Source organism: Theropithecus gelada, chromosome 1 (genome assembly GCF_003255815.1).
Source record: "Theropithecus gelada isolate Dixy chromosome 1, Tgel_1.0, whole genome shotgun sequence".
Classification (NCBI taxonomy): domain Eukaryota; kingdom Metazoa; phylum Chordata; class Mammalia; order Primates; family Cercopithecidae; genus Theropithecus; species Theropithecus gelada.
In genome coordinates, this window is record NC_037668.1 from 19,914,598 (window position 1) to 19,931,005 (window position 16,408).

General features: G+C 45.0%; 1 protein-coding gene across 3 annotated transcripts in view; it reads left to right on the plus strand.

Annotated features, from left to right (window-relative positions):
- Positions 1–16,408, plus strand: part of TDRD10 (tudor domain containing 10) — a 53,046-nt gene that overhangs the window by 21,092 nt on the left and 15,546 nt on the right. For all 3 annotated transcript variants that reach the window (XM_025395618.1, XM_025395610.1, XM_025395626.1), the window contains 2 exons: positions 4,510–4,580; positions 5,526–5,682. In XM_025395618.1, coding sequence (XP_025251403.1) covers positions 4,510–4,580; positions 5,526–5,682 — 228 coding nt within the window. The remainder of the gene's footprint in view (positions 1–4,509; positions 4,581–5,525; positions 5,683–16,408) is intronic.

Consider the following 16,408-nt stretch of genomic DNA (forward strand, 5'->3'; position numbering starts at 1 on the left):
GGTTAGGAGAAAAGGGTCAGAGTCAGGGGTTTGCAGGAGGGTGGAAAGCGGTGGAGTCTGAAGGGTCCCAGTACGGAGGAAAGGAGTTGGAGAACCAGAGGTGTGAGCAGGAAAGATAGGAGGGGGTCAGAGAGAGTGGGGTTCAAAGCTGTCATTTGGGGGTAGGCATTGGGAATGACCATGTCTGGGGTGTTCCCTGGAAAGCAGGGAGCTGAGGTGCTGGGCAGGTGGTTGTTGATCCCTCACCTTCTGTCTGTGTGTTTGTGGCTTGCTTTGATCATGTCCGTGTTGGCATGTGCAGCTCTAGGCAGAAATTTCGGCTGTTAAAATATTCCTTTGTATGAACCTACCACAGTATGTTTACCTGCAAATAGACATTCCAGTTCTTAGGTTGTACCATATGAAATAGCTGGTATTGGACCTTTTTTTTTTTTTTTTGAGATGGAATCTTGCTCTTGTTGCCCAGGCTGGAGTGCAGTGGTGCAATCTCGGCTCACTGCAACCTCCGCCTCCCGGGGTTTAAGGGATTGCCTCAGCCTCCCAAGTAGCTGGGATTACAGGCACCCGCCACCATCCCTGGCTAATTTTGTATTTTTAGTAGATGTGTTGGTCAGGCTAGTCTGGAACTCCTGACTTCAGGGGATCTGCCCACCTCAGCCTCCCAAAGTGCTGGGATTACATGCCTAAGCCACTGTGCCCGGCTTGGACCATTTTTTTAATCTGCAAAATCATCAATTTCACATGGTTCAAACTAATATTTTTCTAGGTTTTGCTACCTTAAGCAGAGCTTCAGTGAACCAGCTTGTACGCGTATCGGTGTGCGAGGTGTGAGTGCCTCTGGGGCCTGTACCTAGGTGGGGGGCATCTGGGCCGCATGGTCCTCACAGCTGGACCAGGAAGGGGACTGACTTGCACTCCCACCAGCAGCACAGGGTTCCTCTGTCATGAATGCTTGGTGTTTCCCAACTGTTAAATTGCTGCCAGTTGGATTGGCATGAAATTACTTAGCACTTAGGTGACTGCAGTAACCTCCTGCGTGTCTGGCACAGAGACAGTGGTCCATAAATGCTGGTGCCTTAACTAATAGCAGGCTATAGATCCTTTAAACCATGTGGTTGGCGGTGATTGACTGAAAGGGATGTGTCTTTAAGTGAAATAGGTTACAAAGCAGAAGGTACAGTATGATTTCATGATATTTATAGTAGATGTGAAGTGTTCATATTTTGGTGGCAGGATTATGAACAATACTTCTAGTTTGCTTATCTGTGTTTTTTAAAAAAAATTCTACAATAAACATTCAATGTCTTTGTAATTTTAAAAAATCCTGGTAAGTTACTTTTATGATTTAAAATGAGATGTAGAATTCCCTACGGGGCATGAGGCAATTTTAGCTTAATGTAGCAAGCCTCCTTTCATATCTGTAATTGATCAAAACCTTTTTTTTTTTTTTCGAGGTGGAATCTTGCTCTGTCGCCCAGGCTGGAGTGCAGTGGCACAATCTTGGCTCACTGCAAGCTCCACCTCCCAGGTTCATGCCATTCTCCTGTCTCAGCCTTCTGAGTAGCTGGGACTACAGGCGCCCCCCACCACACCCGGCTAATTTCTTTTTGGATTTTTAGTAGAGATGGAGTTTCACCGTGTTAGCTAGGATGGTCTCAATCTCCTGACCTTGTGATCTGCCTGCCTCAGCCTCCCAAAGTGCTGGGATTACAGGCATGTGAGCCACCGTGCCCAGCCGATCAAAACATTTTTAAATAAACAAATTAAACTGTTAAGGGGCAGGAAAAAATGTCAAAATTAGGGCATGCTTTCAGATTTTAGAAATTCCTAGTGATAACTATCAACTGTAGCAGCATCTGCTGATGGGGCACCCTTACTGATAACACTGATTGAAATTCCATGGATGGGCCAGGCGCAGTGGCTCACGCCTGTAATCCCAGCACTTTGGGAGGCTGAGACGGACGGATCACTTGAGGTCAGTAGTTCAAGACCAGCCTGACCAACATGGTGAAACACTGTCTCTACTAAAAACACAAAAAATTAGCCGGGCATGGTGGTGGGTGCCTATAATCCCAACTACTTGGGAGGCTGAGGCAGTAGAATTGCTTGAACCCAGGAGGCGGAGATTGCAGTGAGCTGAGATTGCAAATGCCTTTGCATTCCAGCCTGGGCGACAAGAGCAAACTCTTGTCTCAAAAAAAAAAAAAAAGAAAATAAGAAATTCCATGGATGAAAAGATGTCATTGGGTTTTTAGTATTTGTGTGTGTATGTTGTGGGGAGCGAGGGAGATTCTTCTCTCACCCTCAGGCACATTTTCTGGAAACTCGTGCTTCCTAAATCTGAAACCATGGAACAGTCATTTTCATTTTCAGTCTTGGCTGTGTATTGAAATCATCTGGGGAGCTTCTTAAAAAACACCGATGCCTTAGTCCCAACCCCAGCAATTCTGGTTTTGTATACCTGGAGTGGGCTAGGTGTTGCATTGGTAATTAAAAGAGAAAAAGTATTTACTCCCCAACTGAATGTTGTCTGTAGTCGAAATAGAGAACCATTGCTGTGGCACAAGGGTTTGCAAACTTTTTCTGTAAAGGGTCAGATAGTAAATGCTTTTTGTTGTTTTGTTTTCCTGTTTTTTTTTTTTGAGACAGGGTCTTGCTGTGTTGCCCAGGCTAGAGTCCAGTGGTATGATCTCAGCTCACCGCAACCTCTACTTCCTGGGCTCAATCTATCCTCCCACCTCAGCCTGCTGAGTAACTGGGACTACAGGCATGCACCACCATGCCCAGCTAATTTTTTGTATTTTTTGTAGAGACAGGGTCTCATGTTGCCCAGACTGGTCTTGAACTTCTGGACTCAAGCAATCCGTCTACCTCAGCCTCCCAAAGTGCTGGGATTTCAAGCTTGAGCCACTGTGCCCGGCCACATAGTAAATACTTTATGCGTTGAAGGCCATTGTAACCTGAAAGCAGCTGTAGACAATGAGTGAATGGATGTGCATAGCTGTGTTCCAGTAAAACTTTATTTACAAAAAAAGGTGGTGGACTGGATTTGGCCCAAGGTTATGGTTTCCTGATACCTGCTAAAATATTCGTTTTCTATTTTATTTTAACAATGGTAAAACCTGAGAAGAAAACTATGATTTTGCACTATATAATGGAAAAAAAAATGTAGGATTTGAAGTTCAGAGTCTGGAGTTCAAGTCCTGTTTCTAAATTGGCTATATAGCCATAGAGACATCATTTAACCTCTCTGATCCTTATTTTATGCCTCTGTGCAATGAGTGTAGTAATAATGTGTACTTTATAGGGTGGTTGTGAAAACCAAATGGAATAAAGGATATGAAAGTGCTTGGTAAACTGAAAATGCTAAGCACACATTGCTCGTTCTCACAAATTGCTTGTTGCTCAGCATCTTGTAGATTCATGTGTAATAAACATTAAATATTTAAGATAAAGCAAATTAGAAAATTTGAATATAAACATAGTATAAACATGAAGACTGAGAAAAATGAGTTATACCTAATGCATTTCTATTTTCTTGAGCCAACAAAGTGACCTTGGAAGATGGTATAAATATAAATTTTTTCCAAAATAGAGTTTTCCAGAGAAAAATTGGTTTTCATCATGGTTGTGAAATGTTATAATCATTAACACTCTTGTGGGGAAGCCAAGGAAGGAGGAAGTATTGAGGGGTACAGGCAGGAGTTGAAAGAGCTGAAGCCTGAAGTGAAGCCATCACAGTGGGCAGCAAGCGCACGTCTGTGACCTGCAAGGAAGCATTTCAGTAGGGCTGGAACCAGCCTGGCGCAGGCAGTCAGAAGGGAGTGGGCAGGGAGGAAACGGAGGCATTAGGTGGAGACGGCTCTTTCTACAAGTTTGGCAGAAAAGAGAAAAAATAGGGTGTAGCTCGAAAAGGCCTCAGGGTGGCATAGACATTATCATAAAGCAGGGGAGGTTGATGCCTTTGTGTAGACAGCAACCCAAGCCCGTGGAGCAGGATGGGGAGCAGGGGATGGGGTGAGGATGATGGCCTGAGGGCAGACTAGGAGAGGAGTTAAGAAGGGTGTGGGGAAGTGTCTGGGGAAGAGGAAGGGAACCATATCCCTGGGCAGAGGCCAGGCAGGGTTGAGAAGCAGTGAGGAGGAGGTACTTGCAAAGCTTCGGAAGTCACTTCCTCCTGGGAGCATGCCCTGACCACCTCCTTTCCCTCCAAATCTGGATTAAATGACAGGACGTGTGCGCCCATAGCCAGCTGTATGTGCAGTGATGAAACGGTCTGTTTACTTGATTGTGTTGTCTGCATCCCTGCTTGACTGGTGAGCTTCACTGAAGACAGGGCTGTGGCCTTTCTTGTGTATTCTACAAAACCTGGCACATACAGCGCATAATAGATCCTCATTAAGTATGGGTTAAATTGGATCCAGACTTGCTGTCTGGGGATCTGAAACCTTGAGAACTGTTTGTAAGTTATGTCTCTGGGTCTCTCTCTTTTAAACCCTGGTGTTGTAGGAAGAAATTCTGTACCTTCTAAAGGACTTCAACCCTCTTGATGTCCACAAAATCCAGAATGGCTGCAAATGGTAATGACTGTTCTTCCTTTGTTTTCTTTGGGAAGCAGCTCCTTTCCTCCCTGTTCATTTTGCTGATGCACTCACGTTGCAGACTAGCCCAGCAACCGCCGCATCCACACCCACTCTGACTTGGCAAAGGAACATTTGGGAAACCCCCTTTCCATATTTAACCCTCTGACCCAGCAGCGAATACTGTCTTATCAACACAATCCTGGCTTAGAAGTCCAGAGACCTGGGTATATATTTGGTCATGCCCTTGCTGTGTTTTCTGACTTGAGATAAGTTACTATACCACCCTCAGCCTTAGTTGTTCCTGAAAACCAGACCTACTTATATTTTCCCTTTCTTATTTTCAAGGCAGTAAAAAGTGGTTTAAACGTTTGTTTGTTTGAGACAAGGTCTCACTCTGTTGCTCAGGCTGGAGTGCTGTGGTACAGTCTCGGCTCACTGCAATTTCTGCCTCCCAGGCTCAAGCAGTCCTCCCACCTCAGCCTCCGAAGTAGCTGGGACTACAGGTGTACACCACCACATCTGGCTAATTAGTGTATTTTTTTGTAGAGATGGGGTTTTGTCATGTTGCCCAGGCTGGTCTGGAACTCCTGGACTCAAGTGATCCTCCTGTCTTGGCCTCCCAAAGTGCTGGGATTGTAGAGGTGAGCCACCACACCTGGCTTGCTTTGAACTTTTGGGGCAGTAGTATTAATGAAACTCAAAGTCATAGACATATGCTGCATAGTGAAAGTCAGCTCATTTCTTCTGCTCCTTAGAGGCCCATGACAGTATCTCACAGTGGCGCAGGCCCAAGTCTGGACATACTTGTAGCCTGCTTGTTCGTATTCTGTCACTGCAGAGAGAGAGGACACTGCCCTTCCAGCTCAGGCTTGGTGCCTCCCTGCAGCTCTGGGCTTCTCTGGAGATGTGCTCAAAGCCGCCCTCTCTCTCTTCCCTTTTCAGCTTTGCATTTGTAGATCTGGGCTCCATGCAGAAAGTGACACTTGCAATCCAGGAGCTGAATGGCAAACTCTTCCACAAGCGAAAACTGTTCGTGAATACAAGCAGAAGGCCCCCCAAGAGGACCCCTGATGTGATACAGCAGCCCCGGGTGCCACTGGTATGTCTTCTGGCCTTTCTGCTCTGGGGCGTTCCCTTTTCACCCTTTGGAGTGCGGCTGACTTTGCTTTCAGTGCTTTCATCCACCTCCAGTCCAGTCTGACTGTGGAAAAGCAGGCAGGGTCTTGGGTGAAATCAGGGAACTTTTATGGCCTTTAACAGTCAGAAGTAAGGTCAGATGCAGAAAACTTGGAATTTGTAAATTAAGGAGACTATATTTTTGGCAAGGATAAAAAGGGTCATTAGGCAATTTAGTAAGGGCTTTTACAACCTGGAATATTGAAATTTAGGTTTTCCTTGTTAATGTAGCAGACATTGAGTGTCTACTGTTTGTACAGCCTTGTTCTGGCTGCTGGTGTGAAGTATAAGACAAAAGTCAATAAAATCCAGTTCTTCCTGGCAGGAAGATAAACATTGCCAAATATGAGGTATGAGGGGCAGTTAATGGTGGAGGCTGCCTCTGCAGGCGGAGAAGATAAGGTCCATAACTAACCCCTGGGAACTTCCCTCAAAAGGAGGAGGGCCCGTTCTCGGTACACAGAGGTGAACCAGGAGAAAAAGATCCCATTCCAGAGCCTGAAGTGTTAGTGCTAGAAGCTGACTTGGCTGCACATATGAGGAAATCTGAACAACAGTGGCTTAAACAAGTTAGCGATTTGTTTTTCTTTCCTGTAGAAGTCAGGAGGTAGGGAGTCCAGGGTTGCTCTGGAGCCTCCATGGTGGTATCAGGGTTCTAGGCAGGAAGAAGGGGAGAAGCAGAGGGCAAAAGGGGCCTGCGTCCGCTTAAAAGGCTTTCCAGAAGCCCTGACCACAGTTCTGCTTGTGTTTCGCTGGATATCCCTGTAACTCGTGGCCTTAAGTGCACAGATGCTGAGAGATGTAGTTTTGAAAGATAGACACATTGTTGCTAAACTTGGGGTTCTGTCCGCAAGGAAGCAGAGCATGCATATGGCTGGCAGTTAACAAGGTCAGCCACAGAGCTAGAGAGGTTGGAGGTGGAGGCCGAGAGATGGGTTGGAATTATTGACTACAATAGATTTTTAGAGGTGGGCCGGGCGCAATGGCTCACACCTGTAATCCCAACACTGGGAGACCGAGGCAGGAGGATGGCTTAAAGTCAGGACTTTGAGACCAACCTGGCCAACATGGCAAGACCCCATCTCTATAAACAGGAAAAAAAAAAAAAAAAAGATTGTCAGAGGTGACTCCCTTTGCTAATTTCAAACTCTTTCGCTTCCCTTCTCTCTTAAGCCCTCTTTGAAAGGGCAAACTGTAAGACTATACTGCTTAGGAACCTTCCTAGTAGCAGTTGTCTGCTCTTCTCTGTGTTATGCCCTTCACCGAAAACTTCCGCTTCAGGCTCATTATCTTTCTGTCTTATCATCATGCAGATTTAGCATCCACATGGATGATTTGTCTAAGAGTCCAGTCACTTACTTCCTGGACTGTTGTATCTTTTTTTTTTTTTTTTTTTTTTTGAGACGGAGTTTGGCTCTGTTGCCCAGGCTGGAGTGCAGTGGCCGGATCTCAGCTCACTGCAAGCTCCGCCTCCCGGGTTTACGCCATTCTCCTGCCTCAGCCTCCCGAGTAGCTGGGACTACAGGCGCCCGCCACCGCGCCCGGCTGGGTTTTTTTGTAATTTTTAGTAGAGACGGGGTTTCACCGTGTTAGCCAGGATGGCTCAATCTCCTGACCTCGTGATCCACCCGTCTCGGCCTCCCAAAATGCTGGGATTACAGGCTTGAGCCACCGTGCCCGGCCGTATCTTTTTTTTTTTGAGACAGGGTCTCATTCTGTCACGCAGGCTGGAGTGCAGTGGAGCGATCTCAGCTCACTGCAACCTCTGCCTCCTAGGTTCAAGGGATTCTCCCACCTCAGCTGGGACTACAGGTGTGAACCACCATGTCTGACTAATTTTTGTGTGTTTTGGTAGAGACAGGGTTTCACCACGTTGACCAGGCTGATCTCAAACTCCTTCCTGACCTCAAATGCTCTGCCCACCTCAGCCTCCCTAAGTGCTGGGATTACAGGTGTGAGCCACTACACTCCACCTGGATTGTTGTATCTTTAATGATCTTTTCTTCCGCTTGGTCACAGTTTCTCATTCCCATAGCTCTATTTCAGACCTTGTCATCACTGTAACCATTTCAAGCATCCCACTCTGCACTGTCCCCTAGTCTTTGCAGCTCTCTTACTCTGAAAGAATGGTTCTCAAGCTTTAACAAGCATCAGAATCAACAAAAGAGTTTATGAACACAGCTTTCTGAGTCCTAGCCTCAGCGATTCTGACTCAGTACATGTAGGGTAGGGCCTGGGAATTTGCACAAGCTTCAGGTGGTGCTGATGCTCCTGGCTCTGGGACCACATTTTAGTAGCAAGGCTCTATAGCCTCAGTCCAACAGTTGATGCATTGGCACACATAGGCACCCAAAGTCCACTGACCCCACCGTTTTTTCATTATTCAATATTCTCTTTGTTCTTTCATTTTCCTCTTAGCCTAAATTCTATAGTCAATAACTACCTTAGTTCAAACATCTTTAACTCCATTGCCCTTTTCCCACTAGGTTATAGCTTGCAGAACACTAATCCTAGTTGAAGCCAGCCCTCTGCCTATTCTGAACCCACCGTCTGAGCCCCTGAAGACATTCACACAACCTTGCTAACTGGTCTCAGTATGTGTGTATGGTCACAGGCTTTCCCACTGTTCCAAACTGACCTGTTTTGGAATTCTCTGATCTTTTCTCCTCCTATGTCCAATCTGCTCTTAAGCCCATCTAATGAATTTTCCATTTTAGATATTTTTCAACTTCCATTTGATTCTTTTTTTCCATTTATCTGCTGAACTTTTTCATCTTTTCACCTATTTTGTCTCTTTTTTTAAGATAATATTTTTATAGTAGTTATTTTAAAATCGTTTTCTGCTAATTCCCACATTTGAGTCATTTGTGAATCTGCTTCTATTGACATTTATCCCTTGATTATGGGTAAAATTTTCAGGTCCTTTTACAAATAGTTTTTTGTTTTTTCCTGAGACAAGGTGTTGCTCTGTCACCCAGGCTGAAGTGCAGTGGCTCAATCACGGCTCACTGCAACCCTCCACCTCTTGGGCTCAAGCCATCCTTCCGCCTCAGCCTCCCTAGTAGCTGGGACTACAGGCATGCACTACCTTGCCCTGCTATTTTTTGTATTTTTTGTAGAAATGGGATTTCGTCATGTTGCCCAGGCTGGTCTCAAACTCCTGGGTTTAAGTGATCTGCCCACCTTGGCCTCTCAAAGTGCTGGGATTATAGCCATGAGCTGAGCCACTGCACCTAGCCTATAGTAATTTTTTATTGTATGTTGGACATTATGGATGCTATATTGTGGAGACTTATGTTATTGTCCTCTAAATGGTGTTGAAATTTTTCTAGCAAAGATTAAATTACTAGCAGATCTTTTATCTTATTAAGGGTTTTTGTGTGTGTGTCATAGTTAGGATTGGAATGTTTCATTGTGAGCCTTCTTCTTGGGTAACATCATTTTTCCTAAGGCTTGGCTTTTGTAGGGTCCCAGGTGAGTGCTCCGGGTGCTTGCCAAAGTCTGTCCCCCTTGGTTGGAACTCCATTGTCTCCAGCACTGTGAGACCTCCGGCATCTGTGTCCTCTCTCAGTGTCCTCTCCCCCACCTTCACAGCAGCTGTTCTCTTTAAGGCCTCCTGGTACTTGTCCTGCACCACGGACAGCTTAGGCCTCAACCAAGGACCTGAGGTAGACACCTAGATTCCTTGGATTTCTGTGTGGCTCCTTCCTCTTTGGTCCTCCGTCCCCAGATTCCTGCCACCCAGACTCTGTTGCTGCCCAGTGAGACAGCCACTTTCTGCTTGGGCTCTGTTTCCCTTTGCTGTGGTTTGGGAAAATGCCCCCAGGCAGAAGGCCAGGGTGAATGTGGCACTCACGTGCTTTCGTTTGCTCAGGAAACAGCCCTCTGCCATCTACTCTCATTAGTTGTATGCTGGAAACGGTGAGTTCCTGTATTTTGTCCAGTTTTAGAGTTGTTTGGGGTGAGAGTTCAGTTGTGTCGTGCCGGAACCAGATACTGGAAAAGAGAATCGTGGCTCTCACCGTTTTTTTCTCCTGGGATAAAGATGATTTTCCAGTGTGCCCACTGCTTTTGAATTAGAAATAAGTACACAAAATCTGAACACAAAATCTCCATACATGTGGACATTTAAAAACATTCCTATGTAAGCAACACATGGGTCAAATAAGAAATTATAAAGAAACTTAAAAACACTTAGAACTGAATAATGAGGAAAATACTACCCCTGAAAAGTTTCGGGATATAGTGAAGGCAGTATTTAGAGGTTCGTCCAACCTTAGAGGAGCAAAGAAGAAAGGTTGAATATTAATAAGCTAAGAGTTGATTGAAGAAGTAGGTAATTTTGAAATCCAAGTAGAAAGTAGACATTAATGGCCGGACACGGTGGCTCACACCTGTATTCCCAGCACTTTGGAAGGCCAAGGTGGGCAGATCATCTGAGTCAGGAGTTCAAGAGCAGCCTGGCCAACATGGCAAAACCCCATCTCTACTAAAAAATACAAAAATTAGCCGGGCATGGTGGTGAGTGCCTGTAATCCCAGCTACTTGGGAGACTGAGGCAGGGAGAATTGTTTGAACCCCGGAGGTGGAGTTACAGTGAGCTGAGATTGTGCCACTGCACTCCAGCCTGGGCAACAGAGCAAGACTCTGTATCAAAAAAAAAAAGGCTGGGTGCAGTGGCTCATACCTGTAATCCTGGCACTTTGGGAGGCTGAGGTGGGCGGATCACAAGGTCAGGAGTTCAAGACCAGCCTGGCCAATATGGTGAAACCCCGTCTCTAACAACAACAACAAAGAAGAAAAACTAGCCAGGCGTGGTGGCATGCACCTGTAGTCCCAAGCTACTTGGGAGGCTGAGGCAGGAAAATTGCTTGAACCTGGGAGGTTGCAGTGAGCTGAGATTATGCCACTGCACTCCAGCCTGGCAACAAAGTGAGACTCCATCTCAAAAAAGAAAAAAAAAAAAAAGTTGACATTATTGAAATTAAAAAAAAAAAAAATCTAGCCAGGCACAAGGGCTCACGCCTACAGGCGCTTTAGCAGGCTGAGGTGGTAGGATCACTTGAGCCTGGGAGGTGTAGTGAGCTATGATAATGCCACTTCACTCCAGCCTGGGCAACAGAGTGAAACCCTTTCTCTAAAAAAAAAACAAAAACAAACAAACAAAAACACCAAAAAAACAAAACTTTCAGTTTTTTTTGGTTTTTATTTGAGACAGAGTCTTGCTCTTTCGCCTGGCTGGAGTACAGTGGTGTGATCTCGGCTCACTGTAACCTTTGCCTCCTGAGTTCGAGTGATTTTCCTACCTCAGCCTCCCAAGCAGCTGGGATTACAGGCACACACCACCATTCCCGGCTAATTTTTGTATTTTTGTAGAGATGGCGTTTCATCATGTTGGTGAGGCTGGTCTCCAACTCCTGACCTCAAGTAATTGCCTGCCTTGGCCTCCCAAAGTGCTGGGATTACAGGTGTGAGCCACCGCAACCTGCCTGAATTTTTTTTTTTTTTTTTGAGACGGAGTCTCACTCACTCGCCAGGCTGGAGTGCAGTGGCGCAGTCTCGGCTCACTGCAACCTCTGCCTTCTGGGTTCAAGCAGTTCTCCCTGCCTTGGTCTCCCGAGTAGCTGGGATTACAGGCACCTGCCACCATGCCCGCCTAGTTTTTGTATTTTTAGTACAGACGGGATTTCGCCATGTTGGCCAGACTGGTCTCGAACTCCTGATGCGGGTCATCCACCCGCCTCTGCCTCCCAAAGTGCTGGGATTACAGGCGTGAGCCACTGCGCCTGGCCCTGAATTTTTTTTTAATATTTGTTGAATCTGTGGATGTAGAAACCACAGATATAGAAGACCAGCTGTATTGGCTTAGGGCCAGACAGTTTGACCAATAACATATAATAGATAACTCAAAAAGAGGCTCATTCGTACACAGAAACTATTATTCAGGTAGAGTGGTAGATCTCTGGGGAAAGGTACACACTTCAGTAAATTGAACTGGGACAATTGCTTATTCATGAAGAAAACTATGAAATTGTATCCTTACCTTATCCCATGCACAAAAATTCTAGGTGGATTATAAACTTGGTAATGAAAAGCAAAACTTAAAAACTTAGAAGAATATTTTTTTGATCTCAGTGAAGATGATCTTATCAGATGTCCTACTAGATATGATCTCAGATAGGATTTGTCAAGGCATAAAGCATCAGGTGAAAAACAAAGATGGATAAGTTAAAATAAAGACCACCTCTTTGAAAGTTGATATATAAAGGAAGATAAATTCAAGCTGAGAACTGGGAGAAGATATTTGCAATAATATAACTAACAAAGGATCAGGAAAAGTGTCATAGACTTTGGCCAGCGATTCAAATATGGCCTGTTGCCCATTTTTATACTGCTGACAAGCTTATAAAAAAATGCTTTTTTATTACACTTTTTATTTCGAGATTAATAGCAGATTCACGTACAATTGTAACAACAATACAGAAAGATCCCATATACTCTTTATCCAGTTTCTCCCTAGTGTAACATCTTACAAAAACTATCACAACCAGGATAGTAACATTGACCCAGTCCAAATACAGAACATTTTACTTTTTGTCTGTTTTATAGTTTTTGTTTCTCTGTTTTCCTGAGGCTTACTTGACCATTTTTTAGAATTCCATTTCTTGGCTGAGTGCAGTGGCTTCATGCCTGTAATCACAGCACTTTGGGAGGCCAAGGTGAGGGATGGCTTGAGGCCAGAAGTTTGAGACCAACCTGGTCAACATAGGGAAACCTCATCTATTTTGAGATGGAGTCTTGCTCTGTTGCCCAGGCTGGAGTGCAGTGGCATGATCTTCACTCACTGGACAACCTCTGCCTCCTGGGTTCGAGATTCTCCTTCCTCAGACTCCCTAGTAGCTGGGACTACAGGCGTGCACCACCACGCCCAGCAAATTTTTTTGTATGTTTAGTAGAGATGGGGTCTCACCATGTTGGCCAGGCTGATCTAGAACTCCCGACCTCAGGTGATCCACCCGCCTCAGCCTCCCAAAGTGCTGGGATTACAGGTGTGACATGCTGCGCCCTACCACAAAATTTTTTTTAAACATAAAAATAATAAATAGGCCAGGTGCGGTGGCTCATGCCTGTAATCCCAGCACTTTGGGAGGCTGAGGCGGGTGGATCACGAGGTCAGGAGATCAAGACCATCCTGGCTAACACACCCCGTCCCTACTAAAAATACAAAAAATTAGCCGGGCATGGTGGTGGGCACCTGTAGTCCCAGCTACTCAGGAGGCTGAGGCAGGAGAATGGCGTGAACCTGGGAGGCAGAGCTTGCAGTGAGCCGAGATTGCACCACTGCACTCCAGCCTGGGCGACAGAGCAAGACTCCGTCTCAAAAAAAAAAAACAACAAAAAATGAAAATAATAAATAGGCCGGGTACAATGGCTCATGTCTGTAATCCCAGCACTTTGGGAGGCTGAGATGGGCGGAGACCAGCCTGGCCCACGTGGTGAAACCCTGTCTCTGCTAAAAATACAAAAATTAGCCGGTTGTGGTGGTGCATGCCTGTAATTCCAGCTACTCGGGAAGCTGAGGCAGGAGAACCTGAACCCGGGAGGCAGAGGTTGCAGTGAGTGAGATCGCGCCACTGCACTCCAGCTTGGGCTACAGAGTGAGACTCGTCTCAAAAAAAAGTAATGATAATAAAAATAAGTAGAATTCCATTTTTATTTATCTATAGTGTTAAGTGCATCTCTTTGTATACCTTTTTAAATGGTTGTGCTAGATGTTACATTATTACATTATATACATATAACTTACAGCTTACTCATGTTGGTTTTACCAGTTTGAGTACATCTATTTACTTCCCTTTACCTTTCCCTGTTAATAATGCAGTTGTATTTGAAATAAAATATTTACTCTATAAACATTTAGATCCAAGTCAGAAAGAATTATAATTTTTTTTTTTTTTTTTTTTTGAGACGGAGTTTTCCTCTTGTCACCTAGGCTGGAGTGTAGTGGCGTGATCTCAGCTCGCTGCAGCCTCCACCTCCCAGGTTCAAGCAGTTCTCCTGCCTCAGCCTCCCGAGTAACTGGGATCACAGGCATGTGCCACCACACCCAGCTAATTTTGTATTTTTAGTAGAGACCTTGCCATGTTGACCAGGCAGGTCTTGAACTCCTGACCTCAGGTGATCCACCCATCTCAGCCTCCCAAAGTGCTGGGATTATAGGCGTGAGCCACCACACCTGGCTAGAAAACATAATTTTTGCTTCAACTGTCAAATATAACAGAAAACTCAGGAGAAGGAAGATATATTGGTTGGTGCAAAAGTAAGTGTAGTTTTTGCCATTAAAAGTAATAGCAANATATTGGTTGGTGCAAAAGTAAGTGTAGTTTTTGCCATTAAAAGTAATAGCAAAAACCGCAATAACTTTTGCACCAACGTAGTATTCACCCGTATTTTTTCTGTGTTCATTCTTTTTTTCTTTTTTCTTTTTTTTTTGAGACGGAGTTTCACTCCTTTTGACCAGACTGAAGTATAATGGCGTGGTCTCGGCCCACTGCAACCTCTGCCTCCCAGGTTCAAGCAATTCTCCTGCCTCAGCCTCCCAAGTAGCTGGGATTATAGGCGCCCACCACCACACCAGCTAATTTATATATATATATACACACATACACGCACACACACACACACACACATATATATATATATATATTTTTGGAGACGGAGTCTTGCTCTGTCGCCCAGACTAGAGTGCAGTGGCGCCATCTCAGCTCACTGCAAGCTCTGCCTCCCGGGTTCACACCATTCTCCTGCCTCAGCCTCCCGAGTAGCTGGGACTATAGGCACCCACCACCTCGCCTGGCTAGTTTTTTGTATTTTTTAGTAGAGATGGGGTTTCACCGTGTTAGCCAGGATGGTCTCGATCTCCTGACCTCGTGATCCGCCCGTCTCAGCCTCCCAAAGTGTTGGGATTACAGGCTTGAGCCACTGCGCCCAGCCATTTTTGTATTTTTAGTAGAGACTGGGTTTCACTACATTGGCCAGGCTGGTCTTGAACTCCTGACCTCAGGTGATCTGCCTGTCTTGGCCTCCCAAAGTGCCGGGATTACAGGTGTGAGCTACCACGCCCGGCTTCTTACTTGCTAACGTCCCAAAGTTCTACCTTTTATCATTTCTTTCCTGTTTAGAGAACTTCCTTTGGCTGTTCTCCTAGGGTAGATCTGCTAGTAACAAATTCTTACTTTTCCTTCATCTGAGAATGTGTTAATTTCCCCTTCATTCCTAAAGAATATTTTCTTTTTCTTTTTTTTTTTTTCTGAGACAGAGTCTTCGCTGTTGTTGCCCAGGCTGGCTGGAGTACAGTGACACGATCTCGGCTCACTGCAACTTCTGCCTCCCGGGTTCAAGTGATTCTCCTGCCTCAGCCTCCCGAGGAGCTGGAATTACAGGCACCTGCCAACCATGCCCAACTAATTTTTGCATTTTTAGTAGAGACAGGGTTTCACCATGTTGGCCAGGCTGGTTTTGAACTCCTGACCTGCGGTGATCTGTCCGCCTTGGTCTCCCAGAATGCTGGGATTAGAGGCATGAAGTGTCTGGCCTAAAAACATTTTCATTAGATAAACAGTTTTTTATTTCAAACTGGAAACATAATTGTGCCACTTTCTTCCGGCTTCCATGGTTTCTTTCTTTTTTTTTTTTTTAAGGATTTTTTTCATTAAAATTTTTTTTTTCTTTTGAAACAGAGGTGGGGTTTCACCATGTTGCTCAGGCTGGTCTTGAACCCCTGGACTTAAGTGATTCACCTGCCTCAACCTCCCACAGTGCTGAGATTACCCAGCTGAGCCTCCATGGTTTCTGATGAAAAATCTGTTGTCATTCAGATTGTTTTTCTCTGCATTCAAGATTTTTGCTTGGTTTTTAGTTTTCAGAGTTTAATTATGATATGTCTTGGCATGCATTTCTTTGTGCTTTTGCTGTTTTGGGTTCACTTGCCTTTTTGAGTCTAGGTTTTCTTGGTCTACCGTCTTTCTGTTGTTCAGATTGCGTAATTTTTATTGCTGTGCCTTCCAGTCACCAGTTCTTTCTTCTGGTCCTCCATTCTGTTGTAGAGTTTACCCACTGAGTTTTTTATTTTGGTTATTGTATTTCTCAGTTTAAATTTTTTTTTTTTTTTTTTTTTTTGAGATGAGTCTCACTCTGTCACCCAGGCTGGAATGCATTGGCACAATCTTGGCTCACTACAACCTCGGCCTCTTAGGTTCAAGCGGTTCTCCTGCCTCTGCCTCCCAATAGGTGGGACTACAGGGGCCCGCCACCACGCCCAGCTAATTTTTTTGTATTTTTAGTAGAGATGGGGTTTCATCATGTTGGCCAGGCTGGTCTTGAACTCCTGACCTCAAGTGATCCTCCCGCCTCAGCCTTCCAAAGTGCTAGGATTTACAGGTGTGAGCCACCACTTCTGGCCTAAAATTTCCATTTTTAAATACTGTTTTTTGCTGAGACTTGGTTTCTTTGCCGAGAGTTTCTATTTTTTTTTTCATTTGTTTTAAAGGTGCTTGTCATTGTTCCTTGAAGCATTTTGTCATGGCTGCTTTAAAATGTTTGTCAGGTAGTGCCAGCACCAGTGTCGTCTCGGCATTGGCAGATGTTGA